Source organism: Lycorma delicatula, chromosome 4, assembly GCF_047948215.1.
Source record: "Lycorma delicatula isolate Av1 chromosome 4, ASM4794821v1, whole genome shotgun sequence".
NCBI classification, from domain to species: domain Eukaryota; kingdom Metazoa; phylum Arthropoda; class Insecta; order Hemiptera; family Fulgoridae; genus Lycorma; species Lycorma delicatula.
Window position 1 is genome coordinate 47,870,537 of NC_134458.1, and position 25,596 is coordinate 47,896,132.

The window sequence follows — 25,596 nt, forward strand, 5'->3', positions numbered from 1 at the left end:
TCTCTTGTCGTACATAGGTCTTCCAAGTATTCCTTCATTCCTATTTTCTAGTTATGAAGCATTTTATCCTCATTTTCTCTCATTTTACCAATTTCTTTTCATTTATTTTGTGTAATGCTCTTTACCTTCCTATACACCATATCATATGCCCTTTCTTTTCTAGAACCTTAATATCATTGTATTCTTCTTTCAACCACTTTTCCCTAGTTTTTGGTATTTCCCTCCTTAACTCAAATATTTAACAACTGTCCATCCTTAAAGGACTCAAATATAGTTTACAAATTTTTGTTTATGTGAATTTATGGTTGATATAGGTGGTTAGTAGTTTATATTGATAAACGACCATTGGTACGTAATGTGGCTTATTTTTAAAGATTTTTTTTTTATTTCTGTGAGATTATGCATAATTACTGTAAGACAATTTATTGGTATGATTAGTCCCATTAAATTGTCTAATTTACTTATATTAAGATAAATGGCAAGTTTTTTATTTTAACTGGTAAACGTTCATACTAAGTTAAACTCATGAAATAATAATAAACAGAATTGATAATTTACTTTCAGTTACTGGATATTACCATTGAATAAATATTAATACTATTTAATTAATTTTCATTTAAATTATTTTTTAACGTGTTAAGTAGTACATATTTTCTTAATGCATTAAGAAGTGTTTAAGTAAATATTTTGAATATAGTGTTGATATTTTATGTCGTTCATATCAGTTTTGTGACATATGTGTATTTGTCTGGAAAATAATCACTATTACTATTGACTTAAAAAAATGTTCATACAAAAGGCATGTTGATTATTTTACAGTGATTGATCTATTATTATAAGATATGCTTTTAGTTCATAGAAATTTGTTCAGCATAATAATTTTCGTGATATTACTACTTATTTTAATAAGTTTTCATATACTATAATGGAAGTCTTTCAAACCCAGAATTTTTCATTGGAGTTATTTACTTAAAAAAAGAAGAAAAAAAAGCATAAATATAATTGCACACATGTACAAATACTGTTTTGTACTAACATGAATGTATACATTATTATATCTTAATGTTATGTTTTCTAACATTCTGTTTACTATATTTCTGATGATGAACCTTATTATTTGATGAAAGATCTAAGTTTAAATAAAAAAACATTTAAGCAGCAGTAGTGAAAAAATGTGCGTTTTTTTCATAAAAACTTGTAATTATTTTTAATCATGTTAAGTGCTGAAGGTTCTAATTCTTGATTTATTTTTTGATAGAAAAAATGTATTCTCTATATGTAAGCATAATGTATTCATTCATAATATTTTATTAAACCAGCATATTATAACAAATTAATTAAGTATTACAGCTCTCTAAATTTTTTACCAATTGTTTTTAATATTGATGTGAATTCTCTGGTCTAGATTCATATGTTATAATATAATATGTAGAGAAATACAAAACATTCTCTCTCTCTCTCTCTCTCTCTCTCTCTCTCATGTGTGTGTGTATGTATGTACAAACATAACAAAAATATTGTAAAAAAATGAGATGTTACAGTTAACTGTAAAAATTTTTAAAGTGTTTGAAAAAATGTTCATGAATATAATTTCTATGAAAATCTATGATAGTGCTGATTTATTCCCTATCGGTTTAGGCATGAAAGATTGTGTATGTTGCTGATTTGAACGTTTGTTTTTTTTTTTTATCTGGATATTTAATTTTTTTATACATTGTGTTCCAAAAGGTTCCTGTTAAACTTTACTGCCATATTGTGCCAATTAAAGTAATGGCAAACGTTTGTATAAACACTGGTAATGCTGTACTTTATTTACATGAACACAATTTTTAAGCTTAACTTTTATGATTCTAGACGTAATTTAATGTAAAGAATTTTTTTTCAATTGGTCTGTCATCTACTGAAATTGATATTTAAAAAGAAACATAATTTTTTATATTTCAATTCCGATTACCATAAATTGCTGCGTATAAGACAAGATTTCAAAACAAAAAGTATAATTTAAAAATAAGGTTGACCTGTATATTACAGCATAGATAACATTTTCTAATTTTTCTAAGTTATTCTGTTAAAATATAAATTAATATTTCATTTAAAAAATAAAAGAACATGAATAGGTAAATTCAAAATTTTGTTAGTAACAAACTGAATTAAATCTTGTTAATTTTGGTTTTGCAAAAATTATGTTATAAAATTATCATCTATTTTCATGGGCAAAAACGATGTAAAAAAAAATTAAGCAATATATATTTACTATATTGGGGTCAATCCATTTGAAGTGACCCCAGAGTGGTTGCTTGACAAATTCAAAAAAAATTGAAAATTACCCACTTGTTTCCTACATGTCTTTGGACCTTAAAACTATTTTTTAAATCTTTTATTTAAGCAGTTTTTCTGTGACGACCATTTTTGTTACGGTGTGTACACCTATTTTTGTGATTGTAAGGGTTTATGGAAAAAATTATAACGAAAAACTGTTGGTCCTGGAAGGATGAAACAAAAAGGAGTTTATTCATATTTTCTCAAGGTAAAATAATGGTTCAGTAGTTTATTTACCTATCTCTCTTCTTTCTATGAGTAAATTACCAATAAAGTTGAACATAAAAAACACTGAAATTTCACTTTTGGTAATTTTTTTCAAGAGCCAGGGATGGCATATGCAGTTTGAATTATTTTTTTATATGTAGGTTTATGTTAATAGTTTTACCATAAATAATATTAATGCTGATATACTTACCTCTAAATTTATATGAATTTTTAAAACGAATTAAAAAAAAAAAAATCAAATTTTGGCTTTAAATAACTCTGATGGTTACTATGATTGAAATACATAAATAGATGCTTATAAAATTCTATTACAAATAAACCAATTAAACTACAAATTACTGTATAATTACATGAAAATACACTTTCAAAAGTTTTTTGTGAAATCATTCTCTGGTTCTTTCATCAGTGGTATACCAAATGGTTATTGATGTTGATGTTAATGGTAATGACTCTTGCCTAGAAGTAGTTAAAAAATGTTTAGATAGAATAATGTATTTGATTATGTTTTGTTTTATTTGTTCATTTTAAATGTTTTCAGCAAACTTTATTGTGAAAATTTTATATTGTTAAGAACATTGAATTCATGGCTTTCATCTACTAAGTAAAAATTTATTTGTTGTTCAGTTTTTTATGAGCTGATGTGATGCTGATCATCAAATTAATAAAGCTGATTTAATTACAGTATTGTTTGTTTAAAAAATTGGATGCTAACGTATGTAATTCTCTCAGGAATCTGTCCTGTGTATATTTCTGGTTATGCCTGATTTTGATTCTATAGCCCTGAAGTTTGTGGAAATTATAACATTCTATCAGTACAATCATTGCAATAATTTTAAGTGTGCTTATATGGTTGATCTGTATTTATTCATCCAAAATGACGTTTCATGCATAGGCTACACATTTTATAATTTTTTTCTGGAATTTACAGTAATTGCAGAACAGTAATAAAACATTTGGACAAAATTGTTAGTTTGAATTTGAGCTTAATATATTAACAAATTAATTTCTATGTTATATATATATATGTGTAATTTTTTTATTTTTATAATTATTAGTCTTTTTAATGTAAAAATCCTTTTTTTTCAGAATGAATGGCTGACTGATGATGAAGATGATGAAGCTTATGATGCTAAAAATGATGAAACATTTGGAGATTCATGTCTAGAAAGTAAGAATTATATTATATCTACTTTATGCTGAATTCCATTTTATAATGTTTTTATTGTGTGAAATTTTAAGCTTTGCTAGTAAGCTTTAAGTTTTTTGAAAATTCTGGAGACTAATTACTTTTAATTTAACATCATGTCAAGGGTGTCTACCCTTTGATAAAGTACATTCCTTTCTGTTTTATTTAACTGTCTTTCCAGTTCATTTATCATAATATACTTGAATATCCTCTTTTACATTTGACTTTAACTTTGCCTTCCCGCTTTGAGGATATAATATAATGTGACAGTTCCTAAAATTTTGATTTTGATTTATGCCTTTGAATATTTACAGCTTGACTACATGTCCACTAATTGTGTATTAATTTTGAGTATTATTTAAATTCAAATAAATGTGATAGAAAATAAATTTTTGTAAACTATGATTTAGAACAGTATTGGATAATATTGAATTTTTTTTTTATTGTAAATTTCAAAGGGAATATGAATTCACTGAAACAGTTAACATGCAGTATTACTATAAGAATATAATTATGTGGTAATACCATTGTTACACTTACCAAATCTAATATACAAGATGTACCCCCCAAAAAAAAAACAAACAAACTTTAAAAAAATAAAATAATTTTAATAAGTGTTTAAAAATAGTTTAATAGTTTTAATAAGTGTAATAGTTTTACAAGTATCTATAGTAAAAAACATAGTTGGAATTTTCATGATTTATTTTGAAAACATTGAATATATTAATAAACTGATGAGAGATTTCAGTTTTGGCAGTTGAACACCTTAACCTTCTGGGTGGGAAATCAATGAAAAATGCAAAATAACTTCACCCATTGGAGTACGCACAGTTCTCATTGGAAATTTCTAAGCTTGCTTATAGTAGTTTTTAAATAATTCCCTCTTGTGATAATGATGATTCTGAAGTATTGGGTTTCAAATAAGGAATCGCTATCACTCTCTTCAATAGATTTCATCTGTATTGCAGTCACTGTCCTATTCTTCAAACCTATTTAAAAAGTTTTCATCTTTCTGCAAAGCCTGATTTCATATTTGTTTTCTTTCAAATATACTTACTAGTTTATCCATTTCTCAAACAGATATGGATTAAATAAAATATTTAGTAGAATAAATGCAAAAAAAAAATAATGGTGTCAGGCTTGTCAGGCACGAATTAAGTTTTGAAAATGAATAAATACAATCAAATGACTTGAATCATACAATCACTTTTGATAATGTGTACACATCAAAGACTACTGACCAATTTAGTTATGTGGATTTAATGAAAATTATACTTATTTTTGTTTTGTCTTGGATGTGAGATGTGAGAACAATAGTTAAAACTGAAACTGTAAATGAATTGAAACTTTAAAATTAAGATTTAATTAACTAAAATATATATATTACTATCATATTAGTTAATTTAACTAATATATAACCTGTAACAATACAATGTTAAGTATTGGGTTTATAATACTTCTTAAGACAAATTGCATTAATTTGGAAAAATACTATTGAGTAAAATAATCTATGCGATACGGCTTTCCATATTACCATCTTGCTTACCATTTACTAATTATCCACTGTCAGTTTAAAAAAATAATTATCATGAACTTACTTATCTCATAATGTAAGTGCCTCTAACCTTCGGTTATAATTTTTAGTAAAATTCAGAGAAATGCTAGCTCACCACATAGAAAACTTGTCTTTGTAGGCATTAGACTAAACAATAATACTGGTAAGTTATACTGTTATTATGGTTGAAAGTTGATTGTTAATACACAGTATACAAAATAATTATATTATTATTTTTATTAGCTCAAAACATTTGTACATTATGGAGTATGTGTGTATCTGTTGCATTGTATGATGAACGGTTTACTCAATCATCATGAAATTTTCTACACATCATTTTATTATCACTGTCTAAGATAATTTAAAGATAAGCTGAATTTTTACAGAATTTATTGGTTTGTTATAAAATATTTATACATGTATTTCTTTTGTTTGGTTAGAATGGAGAGCGTACAGTTTTAATTCAAGACAGCCTTGCACCCAGTATTTATTTTTTTAAATATTTACTTATTTTTTTAAATTGCTTTTATGAATACAATGAAAATATATAACAGTAATATTACTGTTAGGTATTATAATGATACCATTTTATAACATTGTAGAGAGCTAATCTGAATTTTCATGTACCTATTATTTCTCCCTTTTGAATTTAACTCATTGCCCAAATGTATATTACTATGTCTCCTCCATTATTCTTCCATTTATATTAATGTTAATCTCTTTTTTTCTCATCAATATCATTATTTCATTTTTCCATATTGATTTCTTTTCCTTACTTATATTATTGTTATAGGCTTTTATTTTTTATCACTTTCTTGCTTGTCAAATTGTTTACAAAATCGTAGTTGTAAGTTACTGAATTGACTATTTAATCTTTGAATCACCTCATCCGTGAAAGTATAAAAGGTTGGAGATGTGTTATCTTCTATGTGATACCTTTTTTTGAAACCCCTTCATCTTCTTTCAATCAGTTTTGCTCAGCTCTCATGTTTAATTTAATCATGGCTATTTTATTTTTCTGTTTCCTTTAAGTTCTCTCATATTTTAAAACGTACAACTGTCAAAAGACACTGCAAAATTTGTTATCCTTAAAAATCTAACTACTTGATGATCAAAGTGCCAAAAATTTGTCATCTATTTTAATGAGTAATATTTACTTATAGTAAACTTGTTATATATCCATATCTAATGAACCTGCTTGTTTTATTATTGATAGGTCTGTATCCAGGAAGGGGCTACCTTACTGAATAGCCATTTGTTTAAGAAGAGCAGTGCCATTACATAAAAAACGTTTTACTATATTTTATTCTGTCTGCTATTTAAAAGGTTTATTTGTCATATTATATTTTATATTTCAGATGGTGACTGGGAACATGACCATGAGATCTTAGCGAAGATAACAGAATTGTCTAGGCAGAATAGCAATCAGAAAAATGATGACGTAAGTAAAGCTGTCAACTCCATTTAAAATGTTTTTACTGAAATTGTCTTATTTTCTGATTTTAATTTTAATTATTATGTAGAATATTTAAATTCTTTCTTGATCATCAATCTGTTAGTATTTGATATTACTGTTTATGTAATTTATTATTTTTGTTTATAATTATTTTCTTTGGTTAAGGTGATTGATCTTCCACTTCATTTAAATGTAAATTCATTCTGGTGTTACTATTTTATAATAGAAATCTAGGATTTTCATTAAGAAATTTAAAAAAAATCTCAATTGAAGTTTTTTTCATCAAGCAATCATTATAAACCCCTGTCTAAAACTATTCCGTAGAATGTTTTGAATTATAATGTAATGTATGGCAGGGAGCCTTATAAATTTGTTGCAATTGATCGGTAAATAAATAATTCAATATATGAAAAACAGCGGTGGCTTAGGTTAGTAGATATTTGAGATTTGCAAATCAGAGTTATACGTGTCTATTTTACTTTCCCATCTAGATATCACTATAGCAGAGCTGTAGCTCTAGAAGGGAAAGTATTGTAATCAGTCCAATTTGGCATAGTGGTTTTCACCAGATCTTGACATTTTGACACCTAAGGAAACCAAAAAGCTGGATGGAAATTTTCCAGATGTTAATGTTCATATGTACATGTGTGTTCAGTTTTGGCCTCTAAATCATCTTATATCTCCAGAACTACTGGACTGATTTTGACCAGACTTAGAGCATGCATACAAAAATATACTTATACACTTAAAATATATAATCAGTCCAGACCTGTTTTTGTAACTGTGTAATTATTAAAACTGAGTTTTATGAAATTAGTTTGTATTATTTCAGCATCTCTATATACATCATTATATCAATATAGCTTTAAACGCATGTAGGCTCTAAGGAATCACTGTTTATATGCTTTAAGTACAACTTTATATGAGCCACTTTTCCTCATTTTGAAATTAATTCTCATTACATTTTGTCATGTTTAACAAGGATCAGGTTTTGAGTTTTGACATTAATAGACATCAGTCTGAAAAAGACTGCAGTAAATCAACACTAGCACAACTCATAATAAAAAACTGGTAAACACATTAGTATACTGGTTTGATGACAGTATGTTTTCATCCAAACAATGTGATCTTTCTATGAAGTGTTTCCTTAACAAACAGTTTCCAACAAGGGTACAAAGTTTATTATGATCTTGCACGTTTTAGTATGTGTATTTATGCCTTACCAGTTCTTTCAATAGTTTTGTTTATAGAATTTTTTTTAATATGTTGCTTTTATATGTTATTAAGGAAAAATTGTTATTTTGCCATTCCATAATGTTTTATGGGACACAAGACAACAAATATGTCAAAGCAAGATTGTCTGCCAAAACGTGGAATGTCTGGTAGTGGCTCAACATTATTGTGGTATACTTACTAGTAGCAGAAAAAGTTTTAATAATGGTGTCATGTGTTTTACAATGCATTAATTTTAATTAAGAATACAGTATAAGAGTTTATATACCTATGAGAGGGCTATTCCAAAATTGAATGAAATTATTTTATTATATGCTTAAGTAATCTATCTGCATTATTTCTACTTCTCTATTTGGTACTATCAGAATTCAGGTATTTATTGCCCCTGCAACATCAGCTTAAAATGATCATCTATCACAATGTTAACTACTTCCAAAGTCCTGGATTACAAACCAAATCTTGATCTTGGTGAAGAGTTGGTAGTTTTGTTAGGTCCTTAGTGCAGTTGGAAGAAATTTGTAAAAAATATCTGTTTTGAACTGTTCAAGGAAAGCCTATATGCATAACCTGTGGATTAGACTGCAGAATCATATAGAAGAGTAGTACATGAAATTCAGTGCTTAAGCAATTTTCCTTCCAATCTCAAGACACTGTAGCCATCATTTTGTAGTTCACAATAGTGTCTACTTTGTTTTTTCTTTTTAAACGAATATGCATTTAGTCTCTTGGAACCAGTACCATGACACTGTTTCTGATATCGTTATTGACATAAACCACATCAGTGGTTCTCTTTGGCAGTTTGTCCTGCTTGCAAGAAATTAATTATGCCATGCATCTTGTAGTTAGCAGAAAGGATGGTGATAAATTTCACATTTTCATTGATCACTGCTTCACTGACACGGAACAGAATTGGTGACAGGTAGGTGTAGGGATGCATGAAGATTTTAGATTGCTGGGGACTTCTGCATATTTGTTAATGTTGATGTGACCATATTATTTTCAACAGCCAAACCCAATTCAGTATTAGATTAGTCCCTCTAAGAAGTTGATTAGTTTTTTGTACTTAGCCAAAATATCACCATTGATGTTTTAATTAATATGAACTAACCAAGAAGTGAGTTTTATCATTTTGAATGAAAATTAAGCTTTTTTTATGTGTTTTCCAAAATTAAATTTTTTTTGATTTTCAGACTGGTGAACTTAGTAAAAAAGTTGCGTCTTGCATCTTAGATGATGATGGGGTATGTATGTATATAATATTATTTATTATTTTACTGAAATTAATCGTTTTAAAATTCATATTTTTCCTCTGCACTGTTAAATTATATTTAAATTTTATTAAATAAACCACCTTGTACAGAATATTGAGATAAGTAATATTGAGATATCTTACCTTAATTTTTCATGAAAGTACTTTCATGGGATCCTACATCCTCAATCATGATTGAAATAGTTCCGTTATTGCATAATAATTATAATAATAATAGTATACATAATATTATGTATGTGTAACTTTATCACAATTCCATTTTGGCTGTAGTGTAAAATAATATTAGTTCTTAATGAAAGTAATGTTTTTTTTTATTGTGTTTTCATACCTCTGAATGTTAAATGTAATGTTTTGTGATGCTAAATTTTTTATGTATAATTTAATCATATTCATTATCCCTTTTTTAAGCCTTCAATAACTACCCTTATTTACAAACCCTGAAAAATGTGGTTTATGACTATGTGCTACATATCCGTACAACTTATATTACATGAAATATCTCTGAGAGTAACATTTTGAAACAGAAGATAAGAATATAATTAGGTAGGCATTACCAAATTACATGTTGTAGTGATCATTTTTCTTGAAGATATATGAAAATACAAAAGTAACTCTATTTAATTACTTATTTTGAAATAAATCTTGTATATTTTTTAACCTTAATTATCTATTTTAAAATGTTACAATCCTGCAAGGTCGCAGAATTCTATGGTAATATTTGAAGTCACTTCAGTTTTAACCATAGTCTTGAAAGTCACAAAATTTAATCCTTTTCATGAAAATTAAGTTCTTTGGCTGAAATGAAATATATTATTAAAAACTGGGCAGGGATATTCTATTTCTTAACTTTTGTATTTTTTATAGTAAAATCATTTTGATAATATTGTGGTATCAAATAGTAGAGTAGAAGTTGGTGACAAATAAAACTTTTTGGTGGCAGTGATTTACAAGAATCATCTCAATTTGTTTGTATAGTACTACATCGCTGTATAGATGAGTCATGACTGCCTAGAATGACATAATTGAAGAAGGTGGAGGTTGCTGAAATTAAATTTTTGGGATCAGTTGAGGGGTGTGCCTTTAGGAATCAAGTCTATGTTATTGATATCAAAAAGCGGGAGAATGGAACTAAGCTTGAGAAAAAATACAAATTTATAGAAGATGGGTACAATATACTGAGAGGATCCCAATTAAATCTTTTAATTTATCACTTAGTGGGTTGATATTTGGGGATCCCAGAAAAAATTGTGTGAAGGTGAAACATTTTGCCTAATTTATAATTATTCAAAGCTTCTCAGAGGACATATGAATTAATGTACAAGATCTGTTCTAAAGTGTCAAAAGGTTCTCTTTTTAAATTTTTGGGCTCCTATAACGCTTTAGCTTTGCATCCTTCTTAATAAGTTCCCCTTTTGTTGATATCTTTTGACATTTTCCAACAGCATTCTCACTTCTTAAAACAGCCCTAAAGTACATTTTTGGTGGAGGTCACATATAATTCCAGTATGAAAATTTTTGTTTTATTTCTTTTAATTTTACAAACTCTTCCTTTCAACTGAGCTTCCAGCTTTAGAACTAATAAAAGGTCTGAAGAGGCAGTATGAGAAATATACAAACAGTGAGAGACCATACTAATTTTTTTCTTCATAAATCATGAATAAACAATGAATTGTTACATGTGGTACAGGAACCATAACTTGTCTTTCATTATCTTAGACTTGTTTCTCAGAGATGATGCATCATATTTTTATGTATTAAAAATTTTTGTTGGATTTATTACAACCAATTTTACAAAAGTTTGTAAAATGTTTACAAAATGTTTGTTTGTTTGTGTTTCTTAGTTGAATAACCACAATAGTTTTAGAACCAACAGACTGATTTTATCTTGAGTAGAATATAGTATCTTTGATGGAAGAAGGCTCAAATTTTTGAACTCTGTTAGTCAAAGCCTATTGGCTTTATCGTTTAAGTGTCCTCATAGGCTTCTAAAGCTTCTTATTGGATGCTAAAGAAACCTAATATGGAGATTTTAAATGATACAATTTGGCTTCGGTTTATCCAGTAGAGAAATTTAGGAATATGAGTAATAAAGGCAGAAGGATTTTCTTTAAAGTACATACTCTATGGTTAATGAAGATTTTATTACTATTTATGGTTACTTAACAAACTAGAAAAATGATTATGTTGTCCATGTGTTAGCTGTCTACAGCAGAAAATTAAGACTCATCACTAAATAAGATTTGATTTGTAATAAACCATTATTTAATAAAAGAGTTAAAGAATGTTAGTTTATAGATTTTAATTATTCAAGTAATGCAATGATATTAATGACATGATTTATTGACAAAGATTTAGTATAAACATTTCCAAAAAAAAAAAAAAACTGAGTTTATGTCTCTGTAATCCTAAATAGTAACCAATGTATTTAAAATACTAGGAAGTAACATTTTAAAATCATTTGAATGTTACAGAAAAAAGCAAACAAAAAACATAATAATAAAATAAGTAATATTTTAAGAAATTATTTTATTGAGAAGTGCATAAAGTTACATCTAAACTTTTGTGTCCCAGGTACAAACGATTTTTATGATTATTAATGAGAATCATGATTTAGAAATATCGATTCAGATTCATGGTATTTTTGCTTTACTAGAATATAGAATAAGAATAGTCAAGTTTTAATTGAATCCACTGTACATACACTATTCAAACTAGTAGATAAATTATATTTAATAGGATTACCCCTTTAGCTGGCAATATTGTGCTAGAATAAGAAATAAAAAGGACATTCTGGGATTTAAAATTGGTATGGTGAAAGTTACGTTACTAGGAGTAGTTAACCAATAATGATTTCAGTTGTGGACTTTAGTGCTATTAACAATTTGTTCATCTTAAATTCAGGTTTTGTGTTAGAATTAATCCACTTTTGTAACAGTTTATGTTTCATTTTTTTATTGGTCATTTAGAATTGTATTGTAAACTATTTTATATGTTGATATCTAGTGTGGTGATTGGGATTGTTTCCGATTTATTACTGCTATTGCTTCTGAATTTATATTTTGTAGTCATCTTGATATCTTTATCATAACTTATATTGCATGATGTTTTTATTTATCTAGAACAACTTGTAGTAACAATGTGAAGAAATTGCTTGAAATTACCAAAGTAATATAAAAATACTTCTTTTGGTGGATATGTGGAAGCATACAAATCTCAAAAGACAAATTTTTCCTTAATTTTGTACGGCTGCCTTACCCATTTTAGACTTCGGTGGCAACAAGTTTTCATGCATTCATTTATAGGATGAAGAGTTGCTATGTTATTTGGATGTATTTGTTTTAATGATAAAAAAAATATTGAGATGGTAAAAATTCTGTACTAACTAAATTGCCCTTGAGGTGTGTAAAACTATAAGATAAGAAAGATTTGTTTTTTAAATTAGGATTAAGTTACTTATCCCCTACTACTCTTATATTTAGAATTTGCCAAGAATTATAGAATTTGGTGTCCTGGGTTTGTTTTCAATTTAAAATGTATCTAAATTAAAAAAAAAGAAGATAAAAACTAAAAAGACTAATTACTTATGCTTAAATTCTTTTTGTTATTTTATCAAGTATGAAAGTATACTGTGAAATTATGTTTTGCACTACCATCTTTCAAAACTTTTCTTTAAGGTTTCTGACTGGAAAAAAGCTTTTTTATAAGCAAATATATGTAATTTTTTTTAACATTTCAATTATCTATATATATTAAACATCTCTCTTCTGTTAAAATATTTATTACTGAAAATAATGAAATATCAAAACAGAAAAAACAAGTGTTTTGGTTTCATTATATCCAGGAAGTTTTATAACGGTAAGTATTTGAGTAAAAAAGCCTTTTTTGTACCACCAAATTAACTAGAACAATGGTTTACTTAAATTAGTAACTGTCCTAGAATAACTAGAATGGTAAATTTTAACTTCATCTCACTGTTCAACTAGAACAAATTGGAACAATTTTTATATTTCATGATTGTTGCAAAATAAGATGTTTTTTTATTAATTTTGATGTGTGAATTTTTAATAATACTTCTCTGATGATGTGCTGAAAAAGATGTATGAAGATATTTTATGAGTAAACAGTTTTCTGTTTTGGCGGTTCATTATTCACAATATGTATATTTTTGATAGCTTTAAAATATTCACTGAATTAGCAGTGTTTAAATATTAATTGTGATTGGGAGATGATTGTTTCAACAAGTTTGAGTGACTCAAGTACATCCATAGTGTAGTGTTGATATTAATAAAAAGTAGCCTTCTGTATGACAATTGACAAAAACAACTGTGCATTTAAAATGAAGAAGGAGCTCTGTTGAGAATGAAATCATGTTTATCAACATATTATTCTAAAAATAAATTATGCTGACAAAAGTGTTCTTCTTTTCACTATAGCTGTTGAAGAAATTTTCTGATCCACAGATAAAATTTCAGTCTTTGGAATAGAAATATATTGCGTCTTGGATAAAGAAATTTTATTTAGACAAGACCTAAAGAAAAATTGAATTTGGTAAGATCTTTTTTATTTGGATACTATACATCTTGAATTCATTCTGTAATAAAACTGTGAACAAGGAAATCTATCATTATCCTTTGTTACCTACAGGATACAATTTGTAGGAAAGATCTTTAGAAGTAGAAAACAAAGAATAGAATTCTTTTGCATGACAGTGCACCTATTCTGACATGGCACTAGCTGATTTTTATTTATTTCAGTGCTTGAAATTGAGTGAAAGCAATTCCAGCTGAAAAATGAAAAAGTCTTGAAAGTGATACCAGCACATCATTGTTGATAAGATGAAGCTATGAACGTTTCTAAGAATGGGTCCCAGGAATGTTTTTAAAAGTAAAATATTTTGAAGGAAATTTTATCTAAATGTTTTAATATACCCAGTTTTTCTGAAATAAATGTAGTCTGGGGATTTTTTTAATCATATTTTGTATAAGGTAGGTTAACAAGAAAAAAGATATGTACAGTATGTATAATTTATTGAGAATAACTTAATACATGCATTGATTAATGTGTTCAGCTACTAATTAGTGATTCAACCACTAATATGTTCTGATAGTTAGCTGTCATCATTGTCAGAGCTTGTTTTTAAGTAAATATTAAAATAATTAAATCTTTTAAAGTTAAATATTTTAGTCTTCCAGCTTAAAAGCAAATGATTTTAAATAGTATGTATTTTTATACTATTATTAGAGTTTTATTATTTTTTAAAATAGATAATTTGGATAAACTAGAATAACTAGTTTTAGCTTAAAAACTGAAAAACAATAAGTAAACATAGAAATGATTTAATTATTGTAAAAATAGATCTTCAAAAGTTTTTAACAGTTTAATAAATAAACTTGCGTAAGTAAATTAATTTATTTTAATTTTTTATCATTCAGGAAGCAGTGATAAAATAGTATAAATTCACACACACAAATATTTATTTTGATATTTAGTAATATATATTTTTATTACTAATTTTATATTAGATTAAATTTATAGTAATATGTAATCATTTAAATTTTTTTTTGTAGTTAGTGTGTTTTTTTCCTAGTTAGAAATATAACAAAAAACAAGTATGTTTATGACTGAAAGTATTTATACTTTTTACACTGTTTTGTAAATGGTATGATTTGAATGTTAAACTCAATTGGCTATTACGTCACTGTATATGTGCATAATAACAGGAAAAAATGAATCTTTTTTTATTATAGTTTTTTCTATAAGTACTGTTGTACTCCATTAAGTTTTATTTTCCAACATTTGAACTGATTTAAACAATTAAATTGTAATGAGTATGAAGTGCCAATAATTGCACTTTATTTTGAAATTTCAGTTTACAGCATACTTTGAATACAGGTTCTTAACTTGAAAAAAAGAATGAAATAGTTGTCTGTATAGAAAAGATTGTGAATTTACCATATTTATTATAAACTAATTCAATACTGTTTCATTTTATATATTGCTGGTAGATAAGTATCAGCTTAGGTGTCATTTTGTGTATATTATACACTGCATTCTTTCTTAGTTTTCTTATTCTTCCTGTTAATAGAAAAATTGTATTTTTGAATTGTCATGTAAGTTTAGTCTTTTTTAACCTAAATAATTAATAAAAAGGTTAACAGTTTACATAAGAAATGAAATTTCTTTATATTTATACCCTTGACAGCCAGAGTAGGTATATGTTCCTTTTTTTTAATTAAAAAAAATTCTTTGTTCTCATGTAGTGTTAATTTAATTGATTGTTTTCAATTTTGTTTTCTTGAAATGATGTGTAATTTCCTAAGGAAATTTTTTAGCTATTTAAATATACAAGTGTGTACTGATTTTGAATTAATTTTTGACACAATTGAATTTTGATGACAGCTTCTGTGCAAATATCACAGCCAATCATGTCAGAATGCCTTGCCGATCACTGTGAAAAGAATTTTTTTCTGCATTCAGAAGCATTCTTTTGCAAAGAATGCTAGTATGCATTTTTTTTTGCATGTGCGTTATATACAGAGTACTGCGTACCAACATTTTTGTCATCAGAAGTTTTTTTAAATTTTTATTATTTTCTTGATGTGATTTATCTTATATGTGTTAATGTATTTTTTTTATATTTAGCCAGAACCAACTACATCAAGATCACCAAAGCAGCCTACCAGTGATTTCTTTGACTCAGTAAATGCAAAGTTTCCTCCTTTTGTAAATTTCCCTGCAGTAAGTTTTATTAAATATTCTACCTTTTTGTTTACTTACATTTGTTTAATTCTATTTTTAATTAAATCAATATTGGTTTTAGTTCCATTATCAGTCTAAACTTAAAGGTTACTCAAAGTAAAAAGGTTTACTCAAAGGTTAGATATTTTTGCAAATTATAGAGCAATAGAATACTGCTGAAATGTTTACTGTAATGTTAGAGAATATTTAATTTTACCTTAATTTTCCTTAGAAGAAATATATCTTTTTTTTTATGCAGTCCAGCTGTTTTAACTCTATAATTTACTGCCTACGGATCATGAGCTGCTTACTCTGATTTTATGCTTTTTACCTAATGTCGATCAATTTCATAAACATAATCATATATTTTGAATATAAAATTTTCCTTCTTTAGATATGAAAATTATTTAAAGATATATAAAAGTCAATTTGATTTATTTGTTTTTTACTTTCATCCTCATTCATTAAATTTTATTTCTTTAATACATGATAGATTGTCTGGTGAAATGACACACAAGTCAAAAGTGGAAGACTTTTGACTTCCTATTGTTAATTTTAAGTATAAAATTCTTTTCTTTGTATCCTTTTTTCTATTAGTAATTCTGTTTATTCTATTCAACATTGTTATCCATTATTTTAAATAATGAATTATTTAAAATGTTTTCTACTTGTTTTACCTCCTTATCCGAACAAGAGTGTGCTTAATTTTCAGTGCACTTTCATTAGAGTAGGGACAGATGTTTGGTCAGATAGAAATTACATATGATTTTTCTATTACTTGAATATGTTATGTAATAGTAGCCAAGCTGCAATGAAGCCATACTATTTTTAATTGGATCCAGGAAGTCACAATCAGTTGAATTTTTAAGTTTTGCTTTTTATTTCATGAATTTAAGCTCATTAAAAATAATTTAATGTCAGGAAAAGATTTTTGAAAGTGTATGTTTGGAGTGTCGCTTTATATGGAAGTGAAACTTGGACAATCGGAGTATCTGAGAAGAAAAGATTAGAAGCTTTTGAAATATGGTGCTATAGGAGAATGTTAAAAATCAGATAAGTGGATAAAGTGACAAATGAAGAGGTATTGCGGCAAATAGATGAAGAAAGAAGCATTTGGAAAAATATAGTTAAAAGAAGAGATAGACTTATAGGCCACATACTAAGGCATCCTGGAATAGTCGCTTTGATATTGGAAGGACAGGTAGAAGGAAAAAATTGTGTAGGCAGGCCACGTTTGGAATATGTAAAACAAATTGTTAGGGATGTAGGATGTAGAGGGTATACTGAAATGAAACGACTAGCACTAGATAGGGAATCTTGGAGAGCTGCATCAACCAGTCAAATGACTGAAGACAAAAAAAAAACATTTATTTATATTGACCTTTCAGTTTTTTATTTGCAACTTTTAAATGCACAATTATAATTTAAAATTATAGGTATCATAATTTATACCATCTATGAAATAGGCTTATTATAAAGTTATTATTTATTTTTAAATCTGTAATATATAATTTTATTATAGTGGTATCATAATTTTTAATACCATAAAAGAAATTTATCCAATTACTTCCATGACTGGAATTGACAGATCAGCCGTAGAAATGCCTATCTGTTGTCTTTACCAAGTTTGTAGAGATTCTAAATTAATAAAATGTATATGAATTACATAAATTCTATCTCTTTGTATAAGAGGCCAAATTTAATTCTAATACTTTTGTTAAATTATCTGTGGAATTACTTTTAAATATTGTAAGATTATTTTTAATAAGATTAAAAAAAAATCATTAATAATAATAATACGTCTGCATAGACTTTTTAAAAAAACTCTAAGCAATTTTAAACATAAGTTATGTGATTATGTTGAGGCAATGAATGTGAATGCATATACATATAATATAGTTAGTATAATGCATTATTTCTTCTGAGGGAATATGTCTCACAAGAATATGACATTTTTTTAGATGTCTCTTAAAAATTTTGTCAAATCCTATGATGTCAGATATAACCACAGTCATTCAAGATAAAAGCTCTTCTATATGATATTTCTTGGTAAAATAGGTTTGTTAAGTAATATTTCCAGTTATATTTGGAAAAATATTAACAGATAAATTGAGATCTTGTAGAACACAATGCTTACCAATGTAAGCATAGCTGTCAATACTCAAAATCTAGTGTAATGAATGTGTGGTTTTTGTTGATAAATTTGTATTAAATATTAATCAGTTGGCTATTGATTAAATTCAGCTACTGATAAAATTGATATCCTGTTTATAAGTCTGGTTTCTCTATAGATATCCTCTCAGAATGTTAGCACTTGAGTATAGTTACCTTAACAACAGACCCAAGCTTTCTCAACAAAGTCACATTGTTCCTAGAGAGAAAACAATTAATGAAACTATTATTAATTCTGTTTGTACATACTTTTGCTTTATTTTTTTCTATTTCTATTTAATTGATATAATTTATTTTAACACCATTTTGCTCACTGGTGCTTTGCAATGCTGTGCTAGTTCAAGAAAATTATTATGATGAAGAATGTGTGTGTACAGTCTTGTGCAAATTAATGTGAACAAGAGTATATTTTCAAAAATAATCAAATTTATTACATATATGAAGAATTTACAGTGTTTATTACAGTATTTTTTAGTATTTAATATGTTCTTGCTCTTTAATAACCATTTCAGTTCTTTTAGGCATTGAATCTATATGTTTTTTTATATTTTTCTTTAATTTCTTGATCATGAAATCACACCTTTATCACAGCACAAATCATCTTCTCTTTGGTAGTGGAGTCCCTTTTTCTCAGTCTTTTCTTCACAATTGCCCACAAATTTTCATTCATGTTCAGATCTTGTGAACTTCCAGGCTTGTCCAAACACTGAATTTTTTTTGAAACATGAAAAGCTTAACTTTCTTTGTTGGGTGGCAGGGAGTCAAATCTTGTTGAAAAACAGTGTTTTCGACTCCAAGTAAATCTGCAAGTTTTTGAAATTCTGGTAGAGCCCTATTTTCCAATAATGGGATGTAGTTTTCACATTCATCCCAGAGATGAGTACTAAAATTTTAGATCCAAAATAGCTGAAGCATCCCCAAAACATCTTTAGAGGATGCTTTACAACTTTTTTTTATGTGTTTTGGCTGAACCCGCTCATCACGCTTTGCACATATGACTTGCTTACGCCCTGAACTAGAAAATGACTCTCATCAGAGAAAAGGACGTTTCTCCAAGACTCAGCACTCCAGTTTTTGTATTTTTTGGTCCAAAGAAGCCTTTTTTTTCATCATGGTGTTTGTAAGAAGTTGTTTTCTTATAGGCCTTCGTGCCTTGCGACCACTTTCCAGTAGTCTTCTGTTTACAGTAGAACTGTGAATTTTCACACTGGCTGAAGTCTTTTTGTAACTCAGAACTGTTTTTCTGAGGATTAATTTTACTTATTCTACATAAAATATCATCATAATTTAAGGTGGTTTTATGTTTTCTTCCACAGCGACATTTTGTTGGGGTGGAATTGTACCCATCTCAAGATTTTGTCTAGTTATCTTATTAACTACACCTAGACTAACCTTACACTCTGCTGCTATCTGTCTTTGAGTCATACGAGTATGTTCATTGAGTGTTATCTTGCTTCTTTTTTTTTAGGATTAAATTCGTATTGCTACTTTTCTAAATTTATTAATGAAATCACAAGAAGAACACCTACACTAGAAGAAACTAAAATAGAATAGATAAGCAATACACATAACCGCTCAAAACAAACAAGATTTTTCAGGCAATACTTGAAATGGAGGGAAACAACTGTACTATATGTGGAATCAGTGGTACAACATAACTAACTAAAAATTACCTCTTGTTCACATTAATTTGCACAAGACTATCTATTAGGTTGTACTAGCAGGCTCAGATTTACCCCATGAGGGTTACATTTATATAAATGTAACTATATATATATATATATATATATATATATATATATATATTTTTTTTTTTAATTTATGTTTTGTACAAATTGAAAATCCCATCAGACACTTGTCACTGGTGTTGTCATTTCTGGTTACAGCAGTGTAGTTTGGAAATTACTAAATTAAAGTAATTTCATTGAAACATTTAAAAATATATATCTTTTGTTAATAATTTGACATTCTTCATTTATTTATGTTACTGTTTATTGTATTAGAAAATGTGCTACGTGGAGGACATTGAACGTAATATCCGGGACAGAATGAACACACCTGTACCAAATTCATCTCGTCAGGATGAGTTGCCTCTTCCTTTAGTAAATACACGTCGTGCAGAAGATATTGAAAGAGACTTGGTGAGACTGTTAATTTATTTTTATTTATATATTTCCTCTTTTTCCTTTTTTTTAATAAGTAGTTACATTTAGAATGATTGATAGTGCATTTTTGCACCATACTTACCCATGTTCAGGAATTTTTTTATAATAGCTGAATTTTCAACAACAGAAAAATAGAGTTTTATATTTTTAAGTGCTTGGAAGTTATAAGTAAGAAAAAATTTACCTTGTCAGTCTTTCCATTCGTTTTTCAAAAATTATATTTATAACTCTAGAAAATGTTTTATGTCCTTCAGTTTCAGCTTGGTTAAAACATACAATATGCTACTTTTAGTGTTACTTTAGTCATACTTACACATAAACTTTTTAATACCAGTATGATTGATTAATTGCTACAAGAAGAGAATTAGAAATGCTTATCTCTTATCCATAATAAAAATTTCAATTAAACATAACTATCTCAAGAAATATTTATAAACTGAAAGAAATTTAATTTGACCACAAAATGTGTTTTTGTTTTGAAAATTATTCTAATGATTTTGATTAATAGATCCACAATAAAAATTAATACTTAAACTGGTCTCCTTCAAATTGATATACCTTCTATTTCTCCCAGATTAAATGCATAATAAATGTTAGAAATTGTGTTTTATTTTACAGCTGTAGCCCTAAAAATAAATTGGGAAAACATGAAATAAATTAATGAATTATTTATTTAGATGCAAGAATACTTAAAGGCAGAAACATGTATCTGCATTATGGCAGACAACTTTAATTAATTTGCTATTGCCTTCCAGAAATCCAACATCAACGTGTACCTGTATGAAACTTGAGAGTTCATGGTGGCTTTTGCACTGTTCCTTGAATTAAAATTTTTCATATTATTAGGTGATTATTGACATATATAAAATAACTTAATTAAATGACTGCATAGGCATTCACTGGCTTTGCTCACCCTAGCAAATAAAGTTAAATGAACTCTCATCTTGTTTTCAGGTCAGTAGTACAATAATTTAGGTGGATAAATATAAAAATATATGTATATTGGTTCATGACTTGAGTAGAATAAAATTTTGAAATGATACATTGAATAAGGTCTAATACTTCTCAAGATTTTTTTAATTAATAAGGAATATAAGGATCTTTTTTTTGAGCTAGAAGACATAAAATTTATGTAAAGGATGCAGTTCAGAAAACCAATAACTGTTGCAAGTAAGCCTGATTGTTTTATGAAGTTTTTTTTTTAAAATGTACTGAAGTAAATTATGAAAGTTATTAGTTACATTTAAAATAGTGAAGGAATCCACATCCAGAGTGTAACAGTTACCAAATAAGTGCCTGTGGGAAAGATTTAAAAATTTATTTCAAGAACGTGTACCTTATGAATGTATATCTTTATATCAGTGTATGTTATATTATGATGTAATTGTAGGCATGTGATTCTGGTGTGAAATTTCAGCCACAGGCCCTACTAGGAATTGTAAAGCCACAGATTCAGCCAGCATCACATCTACCTACAGTTCAACAAGTTCCTGTTTCAAGAAGACCAAACAATCCACCACCTTTTGTAACTGCTGCACCTCCTCAAGCTCTTCAAGTGATCAACTCAGTTTATTGTAAGTTTTAATTACATTCTATCTGTATTTTGTTTATATCTAATCTGTTTATAACATAAAATATAAATGTTACTAATTAATTTTACATTTCTATCATTTATGTATGGAAGTTTGGAGTTATTACTTCTCAGCTTATCCTAATAAATATTATGCACTGGAATAGATGTTATTATTTTTTACAATTATGTTACACACAGTATAACTTAGCAGATAAGTTTATGAATTATCAATAAAACTATATAAAAAATGTTAATTACTGTTAATGCTATCAATTATTCTACATAAAATGTATAACGTAAAGTCTTTTTATTATTAGTTTATATTATACTGACGTAAGATGGAAAAGTCACAGTTTACACCAAATTACCAAATCATTAAACATTTTTTGAGTATCCAGTACAGGTTTTTTTAAGGAACTCATTTTGGGATATAACTGCAAAAAATGCAATTTTATATTTATGCTTTTGTTGTTCTGTCAAAAAATAATGGCATGATGTAAAAAAAATTATGGGATCATTGTTATTTTTTACTGTTAGTAAGATTAAATTTGTCTTTTGTTTATTTTTCTATTTTTCATCTTAATTTTGCTTACAGGCAGAAACAGTGTTCTGCCAATTATGCCTCCAAACCAGGCAATGGGTCATCCTCCAAACCAAGCAATGGGCCATCCTCCAAATCAAGCTCTAGGACATCCTCCAAATCAAGCTCTAGGACATCCTCCAAATCAAGCACTAGGACATCCTCCAAATCAAGCACTGAGACGTCCTTCTATGACTCATAATGGGCTTACATCAGTCCAGATGGGCCGAGGGTTACCACCGCCTCCCCATAATGGAACACTTGGTGGTGTGCCTAATATAGTTAATCAACAGTTTGGTTTCCAACAAGCTAGAATGTTTTTTCCTGCTCCAGACCATCCACCGCAGCCGCAACAGCCACCGCCACCTGCTTCCCTTTCATTATTCCACATGCCACCACCTCAACTGCAGCAGCGGAATCGCCAGTACAATGATGCATATGTAAGTACAGGACATGTACAAAAAGATAGGCAAGGTATGTGGGAATTAACCATGAGTCATTACCTTAAATTTAATCTCAGGAATTCTTTAGCATGAATTTTTAATTTTAAGCATAATTTCACATTGTTATTTTTTAAATACTAAGCTGAAATGTCATTATTTTAATTCACAAACATTTTAAAATCGTTTGCTTTTTTTTATATATATTGGGGAGATATTTGCATAATATGCAAATCACATATTAGTATTTGATAATGAAGAGGTAATGTATTGGTCCTTGAGGAGTCTGCAGTAGAGGTAAGAAACATTTCTATAACTTTAATTAATAAGTGGGATTTACTACAGATTTTTTTCTTGAAAAAAAAAACAGTGATTCCTAAGTGAAAACTATATTTGCATTAAAACAGTCAAGTTAAAATTTTTTTAAATTTAATTTGTTGATAATTCTAAATAAATACTGTATTCTAAATTTATAAATATTAACAACAAATTCTTCAAATAGCTCTACAGAAAAAGCTACTTTTCTGTAAATGAAATCATATTTTTCATGTTGCAAATGCTTATATCAAAGGTCAGTTTTAAAGCAAAAATAAAAAATAAACTATGTTCTCTTTTACTTCTGAATAAGGAAATAACATTAACATGTTCTTGTATGTATAAGGTATGTTACAGATATTCCTACAATCTAATGAGCCCCATCTTATTTGTGGTACACCGACCTATGGAGGTGATCCACCAATCCCGTGATCTTTGTCACTAGTTCTTGTAGGCCTCTTTTTGTCCATTAGGTCCTTCTGTGATCATCCTTTCAAAAATGGTATTATTTTAGGAAAAATAGTCTGACAAAGGTAGATCTCATGTGTAAGATAGTTGAAAAATCACAATTGCGTTAGCTTTGACCAGAAAGTCACAAACCAAGATGTTATGAACTAGTTCATTGTCATAATGGAGTATTCAGCAGCTGTTTCCCCACAAAACTTGACATTTTCTCCCAGACATTAATATTTTGAGATACCAAGTGATGATTCATAGTTTGTCCCTGAGAGAAGGCCATCATCTACTGGCATATACCTGTTGACCATCCTTAAATCACTTAACTTGTCTTACTTAAATCATTTATTGATAACATTGCATGCACTCAATGCTTTGAACTTTTTTGATCATTCTATGTTTCTTTGTGAACATTTTACCAAGTTTTCAGCAAAATGTAACACTGATCTACTGTTTATGAATATCAGCCATTTCAAATATCACAAAATACACTCCATGGACATGAACAGAGCTATAGTTCCATGAATAACTGCAGATCAGCAACGGGCCATTTTGTGATTTTCCATTGACTTGCTAATTAAAAATTACAAGAACCTTATGCGCAAGATCTTATATTGAAATTTGTACCACCCTAATTATTATTATTTATGAACTTACTTGACAGTTTTATTGTAATCTCATCTTAGTTAAACAATTATGAGATTCATTTTTGACAGAAGTTGGGAATCAGTATTATAAATATTGTAAAAGACCAGGTTTTGTATATAGAGACAGAGATATCAAAACTTATCATAAGTAAAAAACATGAGCTCTCCCTTTAAATTACACTTAAGTTAATTGTATATTGTATAAATAATTTTTAAGTACAAAGGATAAATTTTTTCCACTTGTTTAGAAATGCGTTATTATTTGTTCTGAATATATTCTATAAGTAGATGTAAGTTATTGTTGTATTTTCAGAATTGGAATAATAGAGTCATTTGTGGTGGTTTAGAGAGAATGCTCCTCACTCTTCACCTATCATTACTGAAGAGCTTAGTATCGAGCAGTATGCTTAATATAATATGATTTTTTCATGATTATGTGTTAAATTTTTCAAATTTTCTTGTAGAATTATCATTTACTTTTTTGAAAAGTAAATGACAGCAAATTTGTTATTTACGTATAACAATGTTACATATTGCTGCAGTGAAAATGATGTAACAGAATCTCTTATTTTATATATAATGAAAAAATGGGAATAAAAACAAAATGTTAAAATTATAATGCTTGGTAGTATTTTAAAATTTGTGAAGTGAAATTTACTTTATGCTTCATGAAGAAAAAATTTAATGAAGCAGATGATTAATTTAGAATATCATGTAACATCTTTAATACTGTAAGACAGTTCAAAAACTGAATTTCATAATAACAATGAATTGTTTTCTGTTTCAGTCATCATGGCGACCGAACAATCCTCCAGCTGATGTATCAAATGTTGATGAATATGCAGGCCTTATGACTGAACATGACAAAAACTGGCTTGCACAGATTCAGATGTTACAGTTGAACAATCTTCATCCTTATCAGGATGATTATTATTTTACGGTTTGTATTTTACAGCAACTTGGATGTCGTATTTGATTAAAAGTAATTACTCATAAGAAAAGTAGCAATCTTTAATGCTTTCCTGATTAGAGCTTGAGACAAGAAGTCTAAGTACAAGTTAATTATGAACGTTGTTTGTGTGTCTGGAATTAAAAAACCAAAAAATTTGCTTTAGTTCATATTAAGAAACAAAGTACCTTGCAGTTTTTAGTATAATGTGAAATGTTTTTATTGTTATTCTCCCTGGTAGAAGAGTGAAGTGTACATTTAAATTCTCAGAAATTGCCCAGAGATATTTCTTCGGAAAAAATATCTGTTTGCTC

General features: G+C 27.8%; 1 protein-coding gene across 1 annotated transcript in view; it reads left to right on the top strand.

Annotated features, from left to right (window-relative positions):
• The window catches only part of Patr-1 (Protein associated with topo II related - 1), a 58,010-nt gene that overhangs the window by 5,133 nt on the left and 27,281 nt on the right, over nucleotides 1–25,596 (top strand). Inside the window, exons 2-9 of the mRNA XM_075361926.1 lie at nucleotides 3,634–3,715; nucleotides 6,647–6,729; nucleotides 9,168–9,218; nucleotides 15,890–15,985; nucleotides 20,161–20,298; nucleotides 21,740–21,896; nucleotides 22,491–22,915; nucleotides 25,121–25,273. Of these exons, the coding sequence (XP_075218041.1) occupies nucleotides 3,634–3,715; nucleotides 6,647–6,729; nucleotides 9,168–9,218; nucleotides 15,890–15,985; nucleotides 20,161–20,298; nucleotides 21,740–21,896; nucleotides 22,491–22,915; nucleotides 25,121–25,273 (1,185 nt within the window). The remainder of the gene's footprint in view (nucleotides 1–3,633; nucleotides 3,716–6,646; nucleotides 6,730–9,167; nucleotides 9,219–15,889; nucleotides 15,986–20,160; nucleotides 20,299–21,739; nucleotides 21,897–22,490; nucleotides 22,916–25,120; nucleotides 25,274–25,596) is intronic.